Source organism: Cydia strobilella, chromosome 9 (genome assembly GCF_947568885.1).
Source record: "Cydia strobilella chromosome 9, ilCydStro3.1, whole genome shotgun sequence".
NCBI lineage: Eukaryota > Metazoa > Arthropoda > Insecta > Lepidoptera > Tortricidae > Cydia > Cydia strobilella.
This window is the reverse complement of record NC_086049.1, coordinates 7,921,278-7,942,759: the sequence shown is the minus strand read 5'-3', so window position 1 is coordinate 7,942,759 and position 21,482 is coordinate 7,921,278. Positions and strand designations below refer to the sequence as shown.

Below are 21,482 nucleotides of genomic sequence, written 5' to 3'. Positions count from 1 at the left end.
TTTTTAGGAACTGCGGGTCAAAAATTTTGTTTTGGCCTTTAGTATGTGTGTGCCAAACGGCTAACCTGTACATCGATTTGCGGTATTTTTATACGAACGGGTTAGACTATCACTGTACTGTGTACTGTGTCTAGTGTCTCTGTGTCCCGAAATTTATTAATCTGTGACCGGACGTAGTCAGTAAAGTAGTAAACACTTGCACGCGGTTGTTCAAATAACCTTTAATTTTATCCTATTTTGAGTAGAGGCGTTATTAATTTAATTAAAATGGTGTCAATAAAGCAAGCTTCTGTAAAAAAAACTAAGCGAGATAAGATACAAACACCTACCAAGATAGAAAAGAAAAAGGCCACAGAAGTAGTTAAGAAACCAGCCAAGAAAATATTAAAAGAAAATGTTAAGGAAATTGAAAAAGCAGTGACTCCAGTCAAAGCATCAGAGGCAGTAAAAAGTAGTAAGAAAAGCAAATATGTCATGCCTTCAAAATATATTACAGAAGAACTTGTGGTCAAGTGCCTATCTGCTCTTCAGCAATTATCTGAGAACTACAAGAATAAAAATACTCTGCTGGAAGATGAGACTGTAATATTTGCGGAAATACATTGCATGAAGATCCAGAACACTTCTGCGAATATAAAGCTGTAAGTTATTATTATTTCAGCATTTGATATTCACTTTAGTAGTAAGATTTTTTAGTGTCCATTGGTTGTCATTTTGAGTGTGAAGAGACATTGTTGTGCGTCAGTCTGACCTGTGAATTCTAATTGATGATGTGAATGAAAACAAATATTACATTTTCTGGCCACAGATACTACAGGTACCAAGTTGTGTTGCCAAGTGGTACTTTCTGTCTGCAAACTGCTCATTTAATCCTTAATGGCATTTAATGGCCTTATTCTAAGGCAAGTTTTTAATAATCTTCCTTTTCTAGGGTACTCCCACACAGTACTGCAGCTTCAACGGGAGAAGTTTGTTTGATTACACCAGACCTTAAGAAAGGCAGGAAGATAGACCATGAACCTACAGTTGATCACTGGGAAGAGATCCTAAGGCAAGCTGGAGTTACACAAGTATGTGGCCAAAATTATTTGATAATTTATTGTAGATTTTTATAATTATTTTATTCTTCACTTCTAGATTAATTGCTTTCTCAAAATGTCAGATTAATTATTAGACTTTCAATCCACCTTAGTCATAGTTATTGTATAATGAAAAATAAGAGTTTAATCTGTAGTCCATTGTGTATGTGTAATGTAATGGTAGACCACATGTGGTCTTATCACTAAAAAGTAGTAGTCTCTTTCAATTCTTTCAAATAACCATATTGTATTGCTAATGCCAAGCCCTATTATGACTCCGCTTATACTGACCAACCGCTTACTATGACGTAATTACTGTGCAAAGTTCGGTTTTCATATAAAATTCTTTGTGACAATGACTTTGCTTATAGTGACCAATCACACTATGACGGTTTACTGATGTTTCGGCGAAAATTTCTTGACAAACTTTCAGTTCCCAAACTATTTATCCCATATTTTTACTTGGGCGAAATTTCATTTCGCAAATTTTCATAATCCAACCTAACCTAACCCAACCTAGTATGTCGTTTTTATTTCGCAAGTATGGGGTTGGAAAATGAAATGGTTGCGAAAATAAAAACTTGCTAAAATTTCATTTGGGAAATGAAACTGATGCCATAAGTTTGTTGGGAAGTAAAATTTGGCAAAAAATATTTTGGCTAAACGGCGGTATCCCTACTATGACCTATAAATCCTGCATTAAATTATGTCCGGTTATACTGACAGATTAGCTGGTTTTTGTGACCGTCCCCACATCTTTCCATTCTACACACACTGACTTTGCTTTTTTCAAGAACTAGCCAAATATGAGAGTTATGTTATACTATGTAACCCACGGTAAACAATACCAATTCCAGGTTAAAACAGTGCTGCCTGTGAGACAACTAAAAGTGGAATATGACCAGTTTGAACTCAAAAGACGATTGATGACCCAGCATGACTTCATTATGGTGGACACAAGAGTTCAAAGCCACGTTTCTCATATGCTCGGGAAAATGTTTTTCAAGAAACACAACATGTTGATTCCTGTGAGAATAAATGAGAAGGGAGATCTTAAGAAACAAATTGATGTTGGTCTGCGCACTGTAATGCTGCGGCTGCCTGAAGGGACTACCTCAGTAGTTAATATAGGCCATACAGGAATGTCCCAAAAAGCTTTAAAGGAAAATATATTGTCCTTGGTGGATCAGTTGAAAGTTAGATACCCTGGAGGAGAACCTAATATCAGAGCCGTTAATATTAAATTGCCAACATCAATGTCTCTTCCACTTTATCTTTCCCTGAGTAAGTAATACTAGTTGTTCTAGAAATTTAGAAAGTAAGAACATTTTTGGGTAATTTGTTGGGTAATCAGATCACATTGCCCCACTGGGCAATAGACATGCAGTCTGAGACTCTTAATTATGAAGAGGCTACAAACTTTGTCTTTCTTTGGTAAAGAATTGTAGTAAAATATAATTGTTTAGTTTAAAGAAAACATTCTTATAATATTTATCATTATTCTTCTAGGGTCATCAAATGCAGTTAATACTCCAAAGCTAAAACAGAAGAAGCCCAAAAACTTCTCCATATTGGAAGATGAGTTGACAACACTTCATGATGGTGTTGTGAGAGTGGCTCCAGATGGCACAGTTAAAGTCAGAAGAGAACAGATAAACAAAAAAAATACAAGGTAATGGTGCCTAGGTGATAGGTCCTCGCGGGCTTGGTTTCCGCAACTCGATGTCGTAATATTGCGCCTATTTCGCTTGATGGGTTGTCAGCACTATTCTTGCCAACCCAACTCCCAAGAAGACTAACAGACCCTTGATTTTGCCGACGACTTCTCGGAGTGATCCAGGTGGACCGAGGTGTTGTGCCCGTACTCTGCCACCCCTGGGCATTCGAGAATGACGTGGGCGGCTGTCTGTAATGTTGCCTAATATTACACAAAATATACTTAATCATTATTTTAAATGTATGTATCAGACTGTCAGTAAATCACTTTATACCTGATTAAAAAAATAGTATGTTAGGTATAAAAAAAATAACTGACAATGACTTCTTCTTCTTAAAAAAACCGGCCAAATGCGAGTCGGACTCGCGCACCGAGGGTTCCGTACGTTACACAATTTAAACAATGTATTTTTTATGTGAAACGTGAGTGAAAGGTAAATTGCGGTTTACGATTTATGACGTATTAAAAAAAACTACTTACTAGATCTCGTTCAAAACAATTTTCGGTGGAAGTTTGCATGGTAATGTACATCATATATTTTTTTTAGTTTTATCATTCTCTTATTTTAGAAGTTACGGGACACACACACACACACACACACATTTTACCAATTTGGAAAGGTCTCTCGCGCAAACTATTCAGTTTAGAAAAAAATGATATTAGAAACCTCAATATCATTTTCGAAGACCTATCTATAGATACCCCACACGTATGGGTTTGATGAAAAAAAAATTTGAGTTTCAGTTCTATTTATGGGGAACCCCAAAATTTATTGTTTTTTTTTTCTATTTTTGTGTGAAAATCTTAATGCGGTTCACAGAAAGCATCTACTTACCAAGTTTCAACAGTATAGTTTTTAGTTTCGGAAAAAAGTGGCTGTGACATACGGACGGACGGACAGACAGACAGACATGACGAATCTATAAGGGTTCCGTTTTTTGCCATTTGGCTACGGAACCCTAAAAAGGCTATTTTCTTATAAGGCGTAGGCTAAACACGAGTGCATCTTGACAGTACCTATCTTTCACTATAAATTACAAAGGGATGGTTTGTGTAGTAGGTCAAAATACTGTCGCGTCAGCGCGTCACATTTAAGCTAAGGCCTACTGTCCACGACGCGTAGCTGCATAAACGCTGCATGAATACGCAGTGCAGCTGCCATGCAGCCCGGCGTACAGACGTTGTTCACGAAGCGTAGCGTAAGCGTATCGTAGCCTACATTTCCTTTCATTCGTGAGAATGTCGTCCAACGATGAAGACGTTATTTACAAAAACTCAACGTGCTATTCCTTGCGATGCAGCCCGGCGTATGACATGCAGTACGCCCAGCGGCGTGAAGCTTGCATGCAGCGTCGCTGACGCGACGTTGCCGCTCCGTCGACAGAGTTGTGCGGTTTTGTATGTAGGCTGCAAGCAAGCGTACAGCAAGCGTACAATGACGAGTACGCGTCTATGCAGCTACGCTTCCGTGGACAGTAGGCCTAAGCCTACAAAAACCTCTTCAGGGATTCAAAACAGTTGCTGAAAACACAATCAAGATAAAAATTGAGATGAGCCTTGTTCATTCATTTTAGTTTGATTAGAATCCACCCACCAACCTGACGTCAGGTTGGTGGGTGGACCTTGTTTTGGGCCTTGCTCGTTTTAGGGATAGATATACCTATTTCCTATAAAAGTTTACGAAGGTACACTATAAATAGATTTCGCGTGAAATACCTAATGCAAGATTTCATAGGCCTGGCGTCAGGTTGGCGGGTGGACCTGTTTTGTGCCTAGCTCATTTTAGGGATAGATATACATGATTTCTAATGAAAGTTTACACAGTTACACTGAAGGTACAATATGACTGCATACTTTTAGTGCGGTATAATGCAAGATTTCATAGGTCCACCCGCCATCCTGACGTCAGAATGGCGGGTGGACCTTTTTTGTTAAATATCTCGTTTTAGGTAGAGGTACACTGGTTTTTATTAAAGGTACACTGAAGGTACAATTTGTTTATAAATATTTCGTTGAAATCGCCGAGGTCCACCCGCCATCCTGACGTTCACAAAGCATCTTGCTATTGAAAAACGCTTTATAAAATTAAGTAACTATTATGAAAGCAAAGTAATGTAAATCGTCATATATGATGTACATATCTGTTACTTATTAAAAAACTAAATATAGTATCTGACAAAGTGTTTATATTTACAGTGACACAGAAGAAGAAGCAGAGGATGTAGAAGAAATGGAGGAAGATGAGGGAGAAAAAGAAGAGGAAGAAGAACTGGCGGAAGATTCAGACTAGTTCTTATTTAAATTAATAAAACATTCATCTTTAAATTGTTTTTAATTTGGAACATAACTTAATACAAAATTCTTGGAAGAATCACAATTTGTTCGTTTAGTATTTATTGCATAATTTGCATAACAACATTTATAGGGTCATTCAGTATCACTTGTAGTCAAACTACTTATTTCATTGACATCAAAACCTTCAGGTTTAATGATGCTCATTGATGATTTAGGTATGATTGTAACCTGCATTTTAACAGGCCACACTTTCTTGAACTTTTTGAAATTCTTTCCTTGGTCAGTTTGGTCCTCAATTTTTAGTAATTCTTTCTTGACTATTAAGTCCCGTCTGATCATTACTATAGTGGACCCTAGATCTAAGTCATTCATTCGGCTGTGCAGGTCTTCCTCATCAGATTCCTCTTTTTTTAGAGCATTGTTGTTTTGTGCTGCAGTTGAAGAGCTTGTTTGAGGTGTCTCTTTACTGGTTTGAGTTCTCGTTTCAAACATTTTCTTTATAGACAGTTGCTTGGAATTAGAACTTTTAGTTGTATCCTGAACAAAGTTGAACAAATCATCATCATTTTCAGCAGAGTGTAAATTTTTTCTGGCTGGTTTGAAGAAATTAAGTTTTTTCTCAGTTGCCTTAGTAGACTTTTCCGAATCAGCTGTTGGATTGATAAAATTGAAGGCATCATCATTAGATTCACTAGTGTCTAACGCCATTTTCTTATTTTGATTACCAAGTGCTTCCTCATCAGTCAACTTTCTTTTAGCACCATCAGCATTCATTGACTGGTGCATAGTAGTTGCCACCTTTTTATTTAAATTCATAATGTTATCAGAGATATCTTCAGTTAATTTTCTTTTGGCACTAACATTGTCAGTGTTCACCATAGTAGATGTGTTAAAACTGTTGTGTTTTGGTGTTAAACTTTCATTTATCATGACATTTTCTTTCTTGCACTGCAATCTTTGCGTTTCCTGTGTGTCTTGTGCAAGAATTTCCATCATTTTATTGTTAGAAGTTGTTGGCTGCTTAAAGACTTCAGAAGTGAAGCTAAACTCTGGATTGCAATATTTGTCGATAGAACAATACAATATGGCCAGGCCAATTTCGGCATCAGCAACAGCCCTTTTCCCTTTGCTGTTGAGATAGTTAATGATATCATTTAACAGATTCCTTTGTGCTTGTGATTCTTGAGAGGTGTTACCAATGTTGTATTGAATTACAACAACGTCAGGGCCGACAAGCATAGACTTTGTCATCTTGGATTCACTTAATAATAAGGGAGTAGCAGAGCTCTTAAGTAAAACCAGTTTATACATTTCGAGTTGTCTTCTTGAAAAGAAAATGAATTTTTTGCCAGTGAATAATTTGCTCCTTCTCTCATCAGGAAGAAACATAACATCTTCTTTGTTGATAGTTGATTCTATGACTTGCGGGGTGAAGTTTTTTGGGTTTGGCAATGTTGTGCTATTTGTAACAGCATGTAAGACATCATTCCAAAATTGAGGTGTAACTATATAAGAGCCCTGTGCTAATGCTAGAACAACTTTTATTGTTAATGTTATAGCTGGCATAGTTAGATATGTACATGTGTCATCCCACTCACTCTTTAATGAAGCACCCATTTTTCCAAGCACTATTCTTAAACTCTGAAGATTCTCGCCCTTCAAAGTTGAAGTGCATGTCACATATTTGATTTCCTGAACTGTCCAAACACTATTGAGTTTTCCAAATCTTACTATATCGTTGTGCTTAATCTGCACCTTGGAAGTCACTCCTAGTCTTTCACTGGTTTGATTCAAGAAGGTCCCATACCGAGAACCCAAGTCTTGTAAGTATAAATTCTCCTGAATTATTGACAGACATGCATGTTTTCTACTTATCGAGGCGTCTTCAATAACTGCAAAACTTCCACATTGAGAATCCAAAGTTCTGCCTACTGTTACATTGTTGCCTTCAACTACAATATATATCAGTCTAGAATCAATCTGAGATATTAAACACCACATTTTCTTTTGTTTTCTTGTAATTTAATCTAACATATCAATAAATTTAACAACAACAGTATGACTACGAACTCAATACTCAATCGAGTCGGAAACAAGCGGAAGCGGGTACGGACCACAGATAATGAGCCGGTAATTGTAAACCTCAGGCAAGATAAAGTTTTAAGCTTCCTATAGACCGTCAATGTAAAGAGCTTACGAGACCTTTGCGATTTATCGGCAAAATCTAGTGAAGTAGAGCGATAAGTTAGAATGAGACAACGTATCATAGCCGATATATCGGAAGCAAGGGCCTGGGCCTGACACTCTTTGATAGAGAATGATAGTCTTACTGCGATTCCTATAAGAGGAAAGAGTAAATAGTGCCATGCTTTGTCCTTATCACCGACCGTGTGGCATCATAGCTTGCCCCGTTTTCTATGAGATTTTGCTTAAAGGGCTGGTATCCAGGGCATTAAAAATCTGCTAATTATTTCGACCGGCCAACCCCATTTGTTGTACATCAACAACAGCTAGCGTTTGATTTTTTTTGAATTTGCAATTATAGTTGGTCAAACCAGATTGTCGGTAAATAAGAAAAACCGGCCAAGTGCGAGTTGGACTCGCGCACGAAGGGTTCGGTACCATTACGCAAAAAACGGCAAAAAAATCATGTTTGTTGTATGGGAGTCCCACTTAAATATTTATTTTATTCTGTTTTTAGTATTTGTTGTTATAGCGGCAACAGAAATACATCATCAGTGAAAATTTCAACTGTCTAGCTATCACGGTTCATGAGATACAGCCTGGTGACAGACGGACAGATGGACAGCGGAGTCTTAGTAATAGGGTCCCGTTTTTACCCTTTGGGTACGGAACCCTAATAACAAAGAAACTATACTCATCCTTTTCTTTTGGGTGCTAGTACTAGTGTAAGACAAAGATAGTATGATTCTCTATTTTTTTTATGAAATATGTTTTTTGCATGAAGTTATACCCTAAACAGGAGCAAGCTGTCACTTTTTTTGCCATACTAAATTGAACCTTATCACCGAGCCAGAAAGATGTTCGTACCAGACTAGAGAAAACGGTCCACATGAGATAGCAAAAGTGGGTCGCGGTGTCCCACTCGCACATGTTGCCAATGTTAAAAAAATACCATTTTGGTAGTATTTATATCAATAACTACTAAAATTAAATACCTTCTTATATTATTTAAGTGCTATATTCAGAGTGCGGTTCTGACATCTTTTACGTAATTTGTAAATAGTTATAATGTCAATATTATTAACTGATTTAACCAAGCATGTGCACAACAAAAAATACATTAATTTTAATATGGTAGACATTGTAGTATTTGTAGTAACTTTGAATATTAATTGGTATCCCCAACTTGATAAAGAAATTTTCAAAATACATGAATGGCGGCGCTCAAGATTTATTTTCGAAATAAAGTATAAAATGGGTAAAAGATATTGTGTGAAAGGTTGCAGAAGTGAGAGTTTTGTTGATTGTGGTATATCTTTACGCAGGTAAGCCTCAACTATTAAAGTTTACGATAAAAATACAAGAAAACAGTGTCAAACTCATTAGGGTGACTATGATGTCGGCACGATGTGAATCGGCCTTACAGAGTTGTTATTACCTACGTACTTACTTAATGTAAAAATAAATTTACCTAAATAAGTATATCTTTATTTCGGCATGTTTAATTATTTGGTTGATAGATAGATAGCATAAATTAAAAAAATTAAAAATTAAAATTAAAATTATTTATTTTGGTAGCATACAATGTTTCGGTAATTGGGCTAGTATCTCTTTTTAAGTAATGTAAATACTTGTATTAAGAGAATACCGCTCTTCCACTATAGGTAAGTTACAGATTTTTACATTAGTTGTAGTTACGCTAAAAATATACAATTACAATTTAACATTAAAATTAAAATTAAAATAACAATATCATGCTAAAATATGAATATTCGAGTAAATTTACACATTAAAGTAATAGCAGTTTATTATCTGAACAGTAGTCAGCGACTTGCGAACGAAATAGGTAACAATAAAGATAAACATACTTTAAATAATTAGTATGTGAGTAGATATATAGATAAATGATTTATTTGTGCACGTAATGAGAGCTTTATAATTGCCAAAATTTAAATCCAAAATCCTTAAATATTACAGACACATTTATAAATAATATTCAATATAAGTTGAACACACATTTCCGTCAGTACACGAAGGCGGCAAATTAAAAAAAAATGGTGCAACTAACTACGATGACGCTTAAAGAATAACTGAAGTGTGCAAAAGAGAAGCCATTACGTATATGAACATACCATGAGTGCGAAAGAGGCAGACTACAAATGAAAAAAAGTGACCATTTTTTGGGTTCCGTACCCAAAGGGTAAAAACGGGACCCTATGATAGGGTCCCTATCACTAAGACTCCGCTGTCCGTCTGTCAGTTTGTCTGTCATCAGTAACAGCTTTTATAACGACTAAATTAAGTAAGGGTTTGAGAAGCGTTTTACAGAGGAGAAAAAAACTATATCCATTCTCTCTGACTTCCTATGCATGAATGAAAAAAGATCTTGGCCAAACTATACATTCCAACTTATCCTAATATCCCACATACATATGACTTATGGTCACCCTAATTAGAAAGAGATGCAACCGCCCACTTCTCATGTGGACACACTTTTTGGCCCGTGTACTCCATCCGGTTTATTAAAATCTAAATCCGTGGTTTTTTGCTACTAATTTTTACAGTAATCAGAAAATCGAAAAAAGTCAAACGTAGCATAGCTATGGTTAATATTTATACATCAAGTTATGAAAAAAAGTTTTGCATAATGTCAATATCATAGAGTAACTTGTCAATATCCAGAGGAAAATAGGGGCTACGTTTGTATGGAGACCCTGTGAGACTGTCGTAGTCGACCATTAATGTCATTAATATCAAAAATCTGTTTACGTTACAGAATTTATTCATTAATTCAAACTATGTTATATCGAGCAAGATACAAATAATAGATACTTAGATAGAAGAGTTCAGAAGTACCCGTATTAAATCTTCGCGTTACGTCAGTGTGCCATCGGTACATTTTGCCATTGTTATGTTATATGAGATCACTGTGAGGTGAGCACTTCAACCCTGAAAAAGTGATTCTTAATGAAATCGGTGCAACTTCATCAGGTTCGCCATGTTTCGTTTCGTGGTGAGTTGGTGACAAACAGTCGTGGCTAGCTGTTGCGAAGCGGAGCGAGGTAAGATTTTGTACCTTTTTATTACAAGTCATATTATATACCTACCTACTTTTGTAGCCATTAACATAAAAACCATACTTAAGGCCGTTCCATCGGTTTGCCGCTGTCAGTGTCACATTTCGCAAGAAAGAACGGGAAAGATCATGCGCGCCAAGTGGTAACTATTTATTAATCTGTGCCAAGTGTCAGTTTTGATCGAATTTTGTCGATTTTTATTTATTTTAAAAACGTTACCTTACGTTCCTTACAATATCGAAATTCGAAAGCTATGAAATTAGTATTAAAGTTAAGAGATTGTTTTTTGAATTGAAAATGTTAGATGGCATAGAATTTATGCGTAGTTTAAAAAAATGGCTTATTAAGAATGAATTCTATTCACTAAAGGATTTCTTTGAATTATATTCTTTATGATACTGTGTCCCCTGTACTGATAGCTATGCTATGTACGTGTATAATAGTTAAGTGTTTCTTAGTTTTAATTTAGTTTTAAGTGTCCATTGTATACCCGAATTGGGTTACCGTTGAAACTCACATGTATCACACCACATAACACCTCTGTAACACGGTTGTACAATAAAGAAATATCTTATCTTATCTTATCTTATCTTATCTTCTTTTTTTGTTTATAGTATCACATAATAACAAGATTTGTGATGTAAATATGTAGAGGGGGGGGGGGAGGGGTGTCTCAACTTTATCTTGATATCTATATCGTTTAAGCTACTAGGCCAAGTTTGGTATCGTTTTCGAATAAATCAGGGATGCCGAATTCATTTATGATATCAAAATGATACCATTCCGAAGTATATACCCAAAAAAATTGAAAAAAATACTTTTTTTGAATTCCCCTTCATGCTCAAACCGCTGAATCAATTTAATTTTGAATAAGGGCGAAAGTTGGAGTGTAGTTTTATTTAGCGGTACCTAATTGTAAAATATTTTATCTGGACTACAATCCTCTAGCGTACCCATCTGCCAACTTTACTTTAAGTTCCGCCTCCAGCGGAGAGTGAGAGAAATTAGGGGTGAATTAGCAGCTTACTGACACAGACCGAATTCCACGCGGGCGGAGCCGCGGGCACAGCTAGTCACATAATAAATAACCGAGTAAAGTTTGATTAAAAGTCCGAGATAGAGGTTACTTTGGGAATTAATTGTATCGAGCGAAGTGTCATAATTCGTGTATCGGAAGCTATGTTATTAAAGATAATATAGTCAAGAACTACATATATTTTTTCCAAGTCTACGAATATCAACGCCTCTTAGAAAAACATGATCATATAAGGAGATTTTTCGCCTTCTGGCTCAGGGAACCGCCTTAACAAAATGTATTTGTGTGTCATGGTGTAGATGTGGCGATGGCGCCAGCTGTGTAGGTAGCACTTGCTTTGGTTGTACACTTTTCATCGCCAGATTCAATCCACGCCACGGTTAATGTTTTACAATTTATGTAGGTAAGTAGGTAGTAGGTACCTATCATGTGAGCTTGACGGTAAATAGGTACACACTGACACTGACGGTAAATACGGACTGGAAACATTAGAAATCTACGTTATTCACAACGCTGAGCTTGTCGCCTCTGGCGAACCGTTTACCGTGTAATAATCTGCGCCATCACAGACGATTTAGACGAAGTGAATATATATTACGTTACGAAGCTGAAATATATATTTTGGTATCTGCCGATATCTTATCGCAAGATTCGCAAGGCATCTCCAAATGCCTTAAGATCCCTTGGATGTGTATCGGTCGGTATATTTCGTCTCTCAAGAAATGCCGCGCTGCGATAGGACTTTATAGCCATCAACGGCGATGCGGGACCCCATAAACCCACAAGCGCCGCAACAAGCATCTACAACAGATGATGTGGCCAATGATGATATATTCACCAACTTGATTGCTTATGCCATGTCTTCCCTACCTTTTTTGCGTCGACCCCAATGCTGTCAAAACTAACTCGCTTAGAGTTTTCTGGCACCTATGTATCTATTTCATTAACTTGGCAATTGACACCTAACATTGAAATTTCCTCCTCGTTTCTGGGTCGGTAAGTAAAGACGGTACACAGCGCCAATGTTTACTTGTTGGGCCAGCAATACACCTACGGGGCATTGTCAATGTCAGGTGACAGTTGTCAGCAGCGTGGTGAGATAAGGGTCTGGTCAGTATAAAATACCCGGCCAGGTGCGAGTCGCACTCGCCCACCGAGGGTTCCGTACAAATTTCACGTTTATTTTACAAGTTTACGGTTTTTAGATTTTTCCCTGTATTTGTAGTGTAAGTAGATATTACTTGCCAAATTTCATAGTTCTCGGTTAACGGGAAGTACCCTATCAATTTTGATTCCCTTCAGTGTCGAAATATAAGTTTTTTTGCGGCATAAACAGCCGTATCTTTTTTACGTTAACTTAGAAGTTAGATTTTTTCACAGCGTCAAGAGACTGTAGACATGGTTTGGTTTTACTCGATACCTCCACGCGTTGCCGAGATAAAGGGTCTTGACAGTGACAGACAGATGGACGGACGGTCGGACGGACAGACGGACGGACAACAAAGTGATCCTATAATAAGGGTTACGTTTTTTCCTTTTGAGGTACGGAACCCTAAAAAGGAAAGCCTTTTCCTTTACCTTTTACTTGAGTCTCACTCACTACTCTACCTACCTATAGTACCTATCCAGACTAATATTTTAAATGCGAAAGTGTGTCTATCTGTCTGTCTGTTACCTCTTCACGCTTAAACCGCTGAACCGATTTAGTTGAAATTTGGTATAGAGATAGTTTGTCCTTACATAGGGTAGTTTTTATCCCAGAAGTCATCCTTTAAGGGGGTGAAAAGGCGGGGTGGAAAGTAGGGTCTTCATTGGAGACGCCATCGCCGTTCGCTTTATTTTCTTTACTGAGACTAAAAGAAAAACGCATAGAGCACAAGTATATATACAGTTCTCAGTTCTCGAGTCTCGATGCGACCTCTTATTTGATGCAAGGTGAATGTAATGCTTAACTGATAAATCTGTCTATTATTATCGGAAATCACACTAAGCCAGTCTTATACGCGTCATAGGAGACGAATGCTTTCCTGTGCTAGTAATAACAACTGGATAGAGTGAGAAGTTTACTCGACTGTAAGTATCCCCGGGGTATCGCTGTGAGACGCCGCCGGAGGCTGGACGCTCTTTGTCCTTCTCACTGCGACTTTCAATTTAAAATTTTGAGGCATCTTGTTTGTGAACGTTTTGAATATTACAAAGAAAACTTGCTAACCGTTTTATAGACTCATCTCGCTCGAATCTTCTCGTAGTATTACAACGATACATTAAAAATATAGCATATAATAGCGGCTATTTCACCATGTTGCGTTTCATCAATTTTTTTAGAATCTGTAAGTGCAACCCTAAAGTTTATTGGAGAGCTTTAAAGAATTCCGCTTTTAGAATTGATAAAAGAATAAAGTTAGTTTATTAAGGCTCGCCTTCTGAATCCTTTGTCAGGAAACTTGGTAGTAAACACAAACGGGGTCGCTGATACGATAATAATTGGAGCTGTCGGTTCTAGTGACAAATGCAATCCATCCGATCGAGGCTCCGAGTGCGCTCGATGACAGATCAATTTGATGGAGGACACGCTACTGTTTAAAAATATCACCAGTCTAAAGCATTTGATGATGTTACAGATTTTTTTTATTATGGCACCATTTGAATGTAGTATTTATCAACTTATAGGTAGCAGAGTATTTTCATTTCATTCTCCCAACAATTACAGATTACATTCGATGTAGGTATGTCGACCTCATCTGTAGTGTACCTAGCCATTTAGTTCTTCATTATATGTAGTGTATCGTCCTTATTTTATTTCACTGATTTTTCAATGTAATACAATATAAGTAGGTAGGTAGGTACAATCAATTTCAACTGTGATTACTGATTACCTAACCGGGCTATTGCGGGTACATAAATCATACATTGGTCGAATTTTGCATAATTCTCATATGAATCGATAGGGATATCTGTTTACGGATAAATACGATTATTCCACTATACTGCTAATTACATTTTTATAATCAAATAATATGGCATTGTCCGACGCCTCCGACGGCCTCCTAGCAGTCCTAGTCTAGTCGGTAGTGTAGTGACCCATGATGCAGGTGGTCTCGGGTTCGAATCCTGGTTAAGGACATTTATTTGTGTGTTTATTACAAATATTTGTTCTTGAGTTATGTACGTTTATGTATATAAGCATTTATATATATACATAACCATATATTAGGTTTATCGTCTAGTCAGTCTATTACCCACAACATAAGCCTTATTGAGCTTACTGTGGGACTGTGTCGATCTGTGTAAAATTGTCTTCTGATATATTTATTATTGTAAGCAACTGTATAGAAACAAAATATTGATTCAATAGTGAATATATTGTTGGCTTTCTAATTAATCATCATCTTCCTCGCGTTGTTCCGGCATTCAAAGTCAAAGTCAAATTGGCGTAGGCGTGGTCTTTACGAAAGTGAGTGCGCGCGTCCGACTCGCACTTGGCCGGTTTCCTTTTTTATTGTGGGACGTACAGTCCGTTAACTCTTAGAACGACATTAGTTTTTCGGGTAAAATCGGACGTAATCGCGTAATAGAAAGTGACAGTTTCTTAATGATTTAGTTGCAACCCAACACCCAAAGAGTGCAGTCGTCTTTTCAGCCTTAAAATATATAGAGTAGTTAATACCACCATAACTAGTAGGTAAAGAATATATTTAATTTCATATTTTTTGGCAACTAAATGGGGACTCGTCTCAAAAAGGGTATTTCTGTAAATGGACAATCACGGGAAATCATATATAATGTATACAAATATTTTTCAAGAGAAGCGGAAACTTTTAAATACTTGTAAATATTTTAATAAAATTCAAGACCGGGTGATAGAAGCAACAGGAATTTCAAAACATACATTAAGAAAAATATTAAGCGAAGCCGACCAAAAACCTCCATCCATGCCCTTTGAAACGCCAAAGAAAAAGAGACCCAGAAAGGACTTTGTGTAAAATCTGGATAGTTTTGATTACGATGTAATCAGAAGGATGATATATGATTTCCATAATAGATTCAAAGAACTCCCGAATTTGAAAAATTTGCGGTTGAAGCTAATAGAAGCTATTAATTTCAAGGGTTCTACAGTCACGCTACGAAAAATTCTACGAAAAATGGGATTTTGGTACTGTAAAACAAGGGATAATCGAAAAACTTTGATGGAAAAGCATGATGTGCGACTGAAAAGGACCAAATATTTAGATAAAATTAAAATAAGCAGGAACGAAGGAAGTGATATAGTGTATATGGACGAGTCGTATATACACACGTCGCACGTTGGTAGCAAAGGTTGGTCAGACTCTAGCAACGCAGGAATTAAAAAACCAATTTCCAAAGGACAACGTCTCATAATAGCTCACGCCGGCAGTGAAAATGGTTTTGTACCTGGTGCGTTGCTTGTGTATAAATCTACAGACACAACAGGCGATTATCACAAAGAGATGAATAGCGAGAACTATGAAAAATGGGTTAAAAATCAACTTATTCCAAATTTGCCGACGAATTCAGTGTTAGTTGTTGATAACGCCCCATATCACAACAAATACACCGAAAAACTGCCCAATTCTAATACCCGGGAACAAGACATGATAGATTGGTTGACAACACATAATATTCCAGTAGACCCCAGCTTAACAAAACCACGAATTTACGATATAAAAAAAAACGTTTATTCAAAATCTTACTTACAACTAAATACATATGTTCTTCTGCCAAACCACACAGTGGTTTGTTGGCAGACGAGGCTCCTTTGCAATACAAACACGAACATATACAATACTCCATAGATAAAATACTGGCTGAACATGGTCATTCTGTTCTGCGTTTACCTCCGTACCACCCAGACTTTAATCCTATTGAGAATATATGGGCCCAATTAAAACAATACGTAGCTCAACGTAATGTTGATATGACTTTGACAAGCGTAAAGAATCTACTGCAAGAGAAGGTCAATATGATTGGTCCAGAAGATTGGAAAAAAGTTTGTCAACACGCAATTAAATGTGAAGAAGACTTCCGTATATATGAAAATAAAATAGACGATTATAGTGACCGATTTATAATTAATACAAATGACTCTGATATTGAATAGGTAGTTTTAAAAATTACAATATTATCACAATTTTCCAATTGAATAATTTTACCATAAAATATGAACTGAAATATGTGACTGGTATTATCAACTCTATATATAGGTAATTTTCGCCAGAAGTAGTAAATGACGGCGTGACGTTCTGTTTTCAAATTTGGTTTTCGAATTTCAAATTCTGAATCTATTTTATATTTAGATTATGACAAAAAGTCAAATCGCAATATAGTCATCAACCGAATATTAAGCATAATGTTATTATATTCGGGCTTATTTTACATTGAGACAATAGGTATCCTTAACTTTTTGCGGTAAGTTTAAAACTTTTTGTGAGTTAATAAGAAAGAAGAACAGCAGTATCACCTTCGCGTGTTACCGCCGATACCCGATGTATCTTTCTAAAATCCGAAGGTCGTTCTCAGAGTTAACGGACACATTATTAAAGTGAAACTTTTATTCTATCGCCCCAAATTTTTTGGGCTGTCTTTAGCATGTCGCATTACATAATTATATACAGCATTAGTAAAATTCTACTTTATTTCTAGTACTTAGAGTTCAGTCATTAAAATAGCAGACTAAGGTTACAATACTTAATTAACGAAGGCTGATATTTGCTTGTAATTTCATACAAAATTGATTGTGGATTTGGTCGTTTGGGTCCGTTAATGCTATATTTTTTCTTTAACTGAATATGACACCTATTTGTACGCATTTCCTTAATCTGACGACCACAATTTCGGCGCCCGATTTTCACATTAAAACCGTCAGATTAAGGAAATGCGTACATACGGATAAATTATAGCATTAATTTGGACTAAAATGACCAAATCCACAATCTGCTTAACGATTTGTTGAACCCCCCACCAACCAAGTGCTCAACATAGACGGCTAAAATTGGTAAAGGTAGACTCCCGTTTGATAAGTAAGCCAAATTAATAATGAATTACAGCAACATGTTGAGTAGCTGAATTATATTGGCGTGATTGGCGTTGGGCGAGCTTTTATAAGTTAAGATTAAAAACCCGATTTTAACACACTAACTCGAATAATTTTCCGAATATTTTCAGTTAAATGCCTATATCTACAATCCGAAAAAATGTTTCACTTGCATCGTGGTTTCATAAAATAAAACCATACAATTACTTTTTTACAATCTATAAATTGTATATACAGATGTCAATCACAATGAAAAAATCAACGATGATCAACTCTGGCCAACGTGGGTGCTAAAAATGTTCTCGCCCACTCCGCGTTATTTTATTCACGCTCTCTGTTCCCCATTTGTCTGTGTCTGGTCCAAATTACTTTTTAACCCCACTCGAAGGTAAGTTTAAAATAAATCTGCGCTAGTGAAAATTGTTCCTCTAGGTAATTTTTCTTCCAATTGCTTGACGTCCTATAAGTACGGCATACGGCGGGGGTACGGCGGTATATTTAATATGTTTAGTACGGCATATTAAAATAAGGTGCAATACATTTTTGCATATGAAAAGCCCGCTCCAGACTACGCGACGCGAAGCCGCGAACGCGAGTGTGGAGTCGATTTCGCTGATTAGCGAACTAGACTCCACACTCACGTTCGCGGCTTCGCGCCGTGATTCGCGCATGAGGCGTATTTAAACGTATTAGAAAAAATATAACAATTACATTACAAACACAGTGAGTATGTACCAACTATTTCCGATAGCGACTAAAATCACCGTGCGTATCACATATCACATATTTAATTATCACGTATGACATATATATCATCGAAAACTTGGTTTTATATAAATATTGGCTTCTATTTTCTCGCTTATCTGATATGCGGTAAAATGATAATATGGTATATGGTGGTACAGTCAAGTTCAAAAATATGGGTGCCTACAACTTACTCAAAAATATGTCCCATAGTTCTTAATTCGGAGAGCTATGGGACATATTATTGAGTATGTTGTGTGCACCCATATTTATTTTTTACACTTGACTGTACAAGATCATTTACCGCACATGCCTGCAAAATGACAATTTATTAATCATCATTATTTTGCAATTTATGTTTGTAAAAGTTTTTAATTATTGGTAAAGTTTATTTCTTTTTTTATTTAAAATACTAGTTACATATTGTTATTCACAACGGCGGGATTTAATCGCGTAAAATAAGTTTTAAATTTACCTCTGACGTTTCGAGGACGGCGTTGTCCCCGTTACATAGTTAGTCTAGTCTTAAGTCTATAACGAATATATTTCTTCATAAAGTATCCTAAGAAGCTGAAAATAAACCGTTCATTACTGATAAGTATCGATCATTAACGCCCGCCGCGGGTAAACTGATAATAAGTAGGTAGGTGCTTTCGTTATCGATTTATCTGCACCTATGGCTTTCCTGTGTAAGCAATGGGATTACGTAGACTTATCAATATCACGTAGTGAGGTCGTAACATTTTTGTAGTCTTATAAAGCTAAGGCCATTGCGCTTTCAAGTTTAAATATGCCTATTGTGCCATAAGGTGGAGAGGTCCCTACCTTCAAGATTGTTGAGGCGACGAAAACTGATATCGTCTCTAACGTACACGCACCAGCCCTAGGCGAAAAGGAGTGTTCCAGTCCGTACCCAGGGTAGGAGAGGTAAGATGTGTCCGCTGGAGACGCTATCTGCGTCTCGGTCAAAAAGAGCAAGGCCGGCTTTGCTGTCTCGAGGTGTAGGTGGACAGCATTAAGATTGGAATGTAAACCCCTGATGTTGCAGAAGTCCACGGCCAGCGTGGCAAGGGGTGCCGAAGTTGCTTTGCTTTTGCCTCGGGCAGATGACAGATGGTTGAGCGCGGTTTTGCCCCCCCCCCCCCAGCCCTTCCCAGAGTACGACGTGGGGCGACCTCTCTTGTTGGACGTAGTTTAAGACCATACCCGGGTCCAAAAATTATAACCAAGCATTTTAACCAAGCATTATAACCAACATTACTTATTCTGATTTAAAGTAACACGATTTTCACTCATAATTTTAAAACTAACACGGGACTTAATCGCGTACAAACTTACGTTTATTTATGGCCTGACGTTTCGAACGTGCCGTTACGTTCGTGGTCACAGGCAGACTGGCAACATTACTTATTTGTTAATTATTGGTGGTAAATTTACAACAAGTGTAGACTAACCTGAGTACAGCACAAATCAAAATTTTAATAAAATCATTTGTTCCGCAGTTCGTTTTAGCATCGCAAGATCAAGACAAAATCTGTCGGGTCCCTCCGGATCACGATGAATAACATGAATAAAAATGCGAGTTCATCGCGCTATACATATTGCAAGTCTGAAAGTTCTATTCGTTATGTTACCGCCAAGAAGAATAGCAAATAAAGAGTTATCTGACTCGGCCGACGGAGATAGACTGCCTAATATATTACATCTCCAGAGTTGACTCCGTCGGTTCCGTGTTAGTTTGTTTAGGTCTCTTTGAAGTTATACAGGATAATTGTACGGGATTAAAGAGTAGGGTTAAAGGTTGCCTTTTGTCAACATGAAACTCAAATGAGGACAAATGTCCTGCTGCTAGGCAAAATTGCATGAATTCGCGTATGATTTTGCGTACCTGTTGCACAAACTGCGGTCCTACACTGAAACTTATCTGCTGTGCCTACGAGGCTACGCCGTAGCATTGTTTTGTATTTGGCCTAAATTGGCCGTAGATAAGCATCAATTATAAATGCTATCTTTCTATAAAAGGTTCGAATACTTACCCCCTTCTTCGTAAAACTTTACAAGCCTCAATAAGTTATTTTTTGTTTTATCCTTTTCTTACGAATACATACGTTACAGTGACAGATTAAGACAAACGATTAATAAAGTCTGTCCACCAAAAAAAGTGGTCATGCATAATGGTGTAAATCTTTTAAATGAATGTGAATTTTCAAGCAGCACGTTTTGTACATAATTTGTGGATATCAAACTACATATTAAAAATACAAACATAATACGAGTATAACGTTAGACAGTCTATGAATTTTAACAATATTTACCAAGTTTTCCTGTTAAATATAGTTTTTATTTTTTATTAGATAATCCAAATTATACGTTATGACTTTTTCTAATTGTTCTGAGGTTTTTTAACTTTGGTGAGTGTTACTTTTTGACAAAAAAATGCCTCCCATACAAAAACTACTTTCAGTTCTAGAGTAGAGAAAGTCTTCCTGACTACCACAAATAGAAATGAGTTTCAAGAATTTTTTTTTGTTAAGATGACATTGTAATGTGTGTAAAACAGCTTGTAAAAATATAAATACAGTTGTGACATTGTAGCAGGAAGCGAATGAAGATTGTCAAAAAACGCTGTACAAGCAATGAAAGGTATGATGGAATATACCTATTTGGCGAAAACTCACACAAACCCATTCATTAAAATACGATTTTATTTTTGTTATATAGTATTATATACACAAATTATTAAAAATTAAAAACTGCTCGAAAATGTGCACTCGGTAAAAAGATATACCAGATCATCCACGACCACTTTTTTTTTTCGTGGACATGGGTTACTTAATTTGAGGCATTTATGAATAACGCCATTGAAATATAAAGTAATTGTTGGCGTGTTATTATTAATGCATAGTGTTTTTAGCCAGATAAAATTTTCAATGTTGTAAAGGCTGCGGTTTTAATTATACTAGTAGTTCGCTTCCAACTATAAACTCGCGATTCGCCAAAAACGTACAATTGAAAAAGCTAGTGTTTTGACCACATCATTACCTATATAGAGTGGATTCAAAAATGTGGAAATAAAAGATGGGGCCATGTTTACAATTTTGACTAGATACGGTTTTATGTTAAAGGGCGTTTCGGAACCCCAAATATAAATATTTATCATGAATCATGTTAAGATCAAACCAAAATGAAGATATTTAAGATGGCGGCCGTTTTTGCAATTTTCACTACGGATTCAAATCTTTTCGGATTAAATATAAATATTAAATGATCAAAATTATTGGAATTTGACAGTAGGCGG

At 36.6% G+C, this 21,482-nt stretch overlaps 3 protein-coding genes across 4 annotated transcripts in view; 2 read left to right on the top strand and 1 right to left on the bottom strand.

Annotated features, from left to right (window-relative positions):
* Positions 1-154: 154 nt before the first annotated feature.
* On the top strand, positions 155-5,121 carry LOC134744240 (ribosomal L1 domain-containing protein CG13096-like). 2 transcript variants are annotated; one of them, XM_063677984.1, is made up of 5 exons: positions 155-641; positions 932-1,070; positions 1,937-2,363; positions 2,589-2,751; positions 4,993-5,121. In XM_063677984.1, exons 1-5 carry the CDS (start codon positions 268-270, stop codon positions 5,084-5,086), a joined length of 1,197 nt encoding a protein of 398 aa, XP_063534054.1. In that variant the 5' UTR covers positions 155-267; the 3' UTR covers positions 5,087-5,121. The 2 variants fall into 2 exon arrangements, with proteins under 2 accessions (XP_063534054.1, XP_063534056.1); XM_063677986.1 differs by having other exon boundaries at positions 156-641; positions 2,589-2,765; positions 5,013-5,121.
* LOC134744230 (nibrin) lies at positions 5,114-7,182 on the bottom strand. Its single transcript, XM_063677969.1, has one exon. It carries the CDS (start codon positions 7,090-7,092, stop codon positions 5,224-5,226), a length of 1,869 nt encoding a protein of 622 aa, XP_063534039.1. The 5' UTR covers positions 7,093-7,182; the 3' UTR covers positions 5,114-5,223.
* A 7,927-nt stretch (positions 7,183-15,109) lies between these two features.
* LOC134743952 (uncharacterized) overlaps positions 15,110-21,482 on the top strand; it is a 39,319-nt gene continuing 32,946 nt past the window's right edge. The window contains exons 1-4 of the mRNA XM_063677583.1: positions 15,110-15,216; positions 15,431-15,685; positions 15,722-16,044; positions 16,155-16,396. Of these exons, the coding sequence (XP_063533653.1) occupies positions 15,110-15,216; positions 15,431-15,685; positions 15,722-16,044; positions 16,155-16,396 (927 nt within the window). The remainder of the gene's footprint in view (positions 15,217-15,430; positions 15,686-15,721; positions 16,045-16,154; positions 16,397-21,482) is intronic.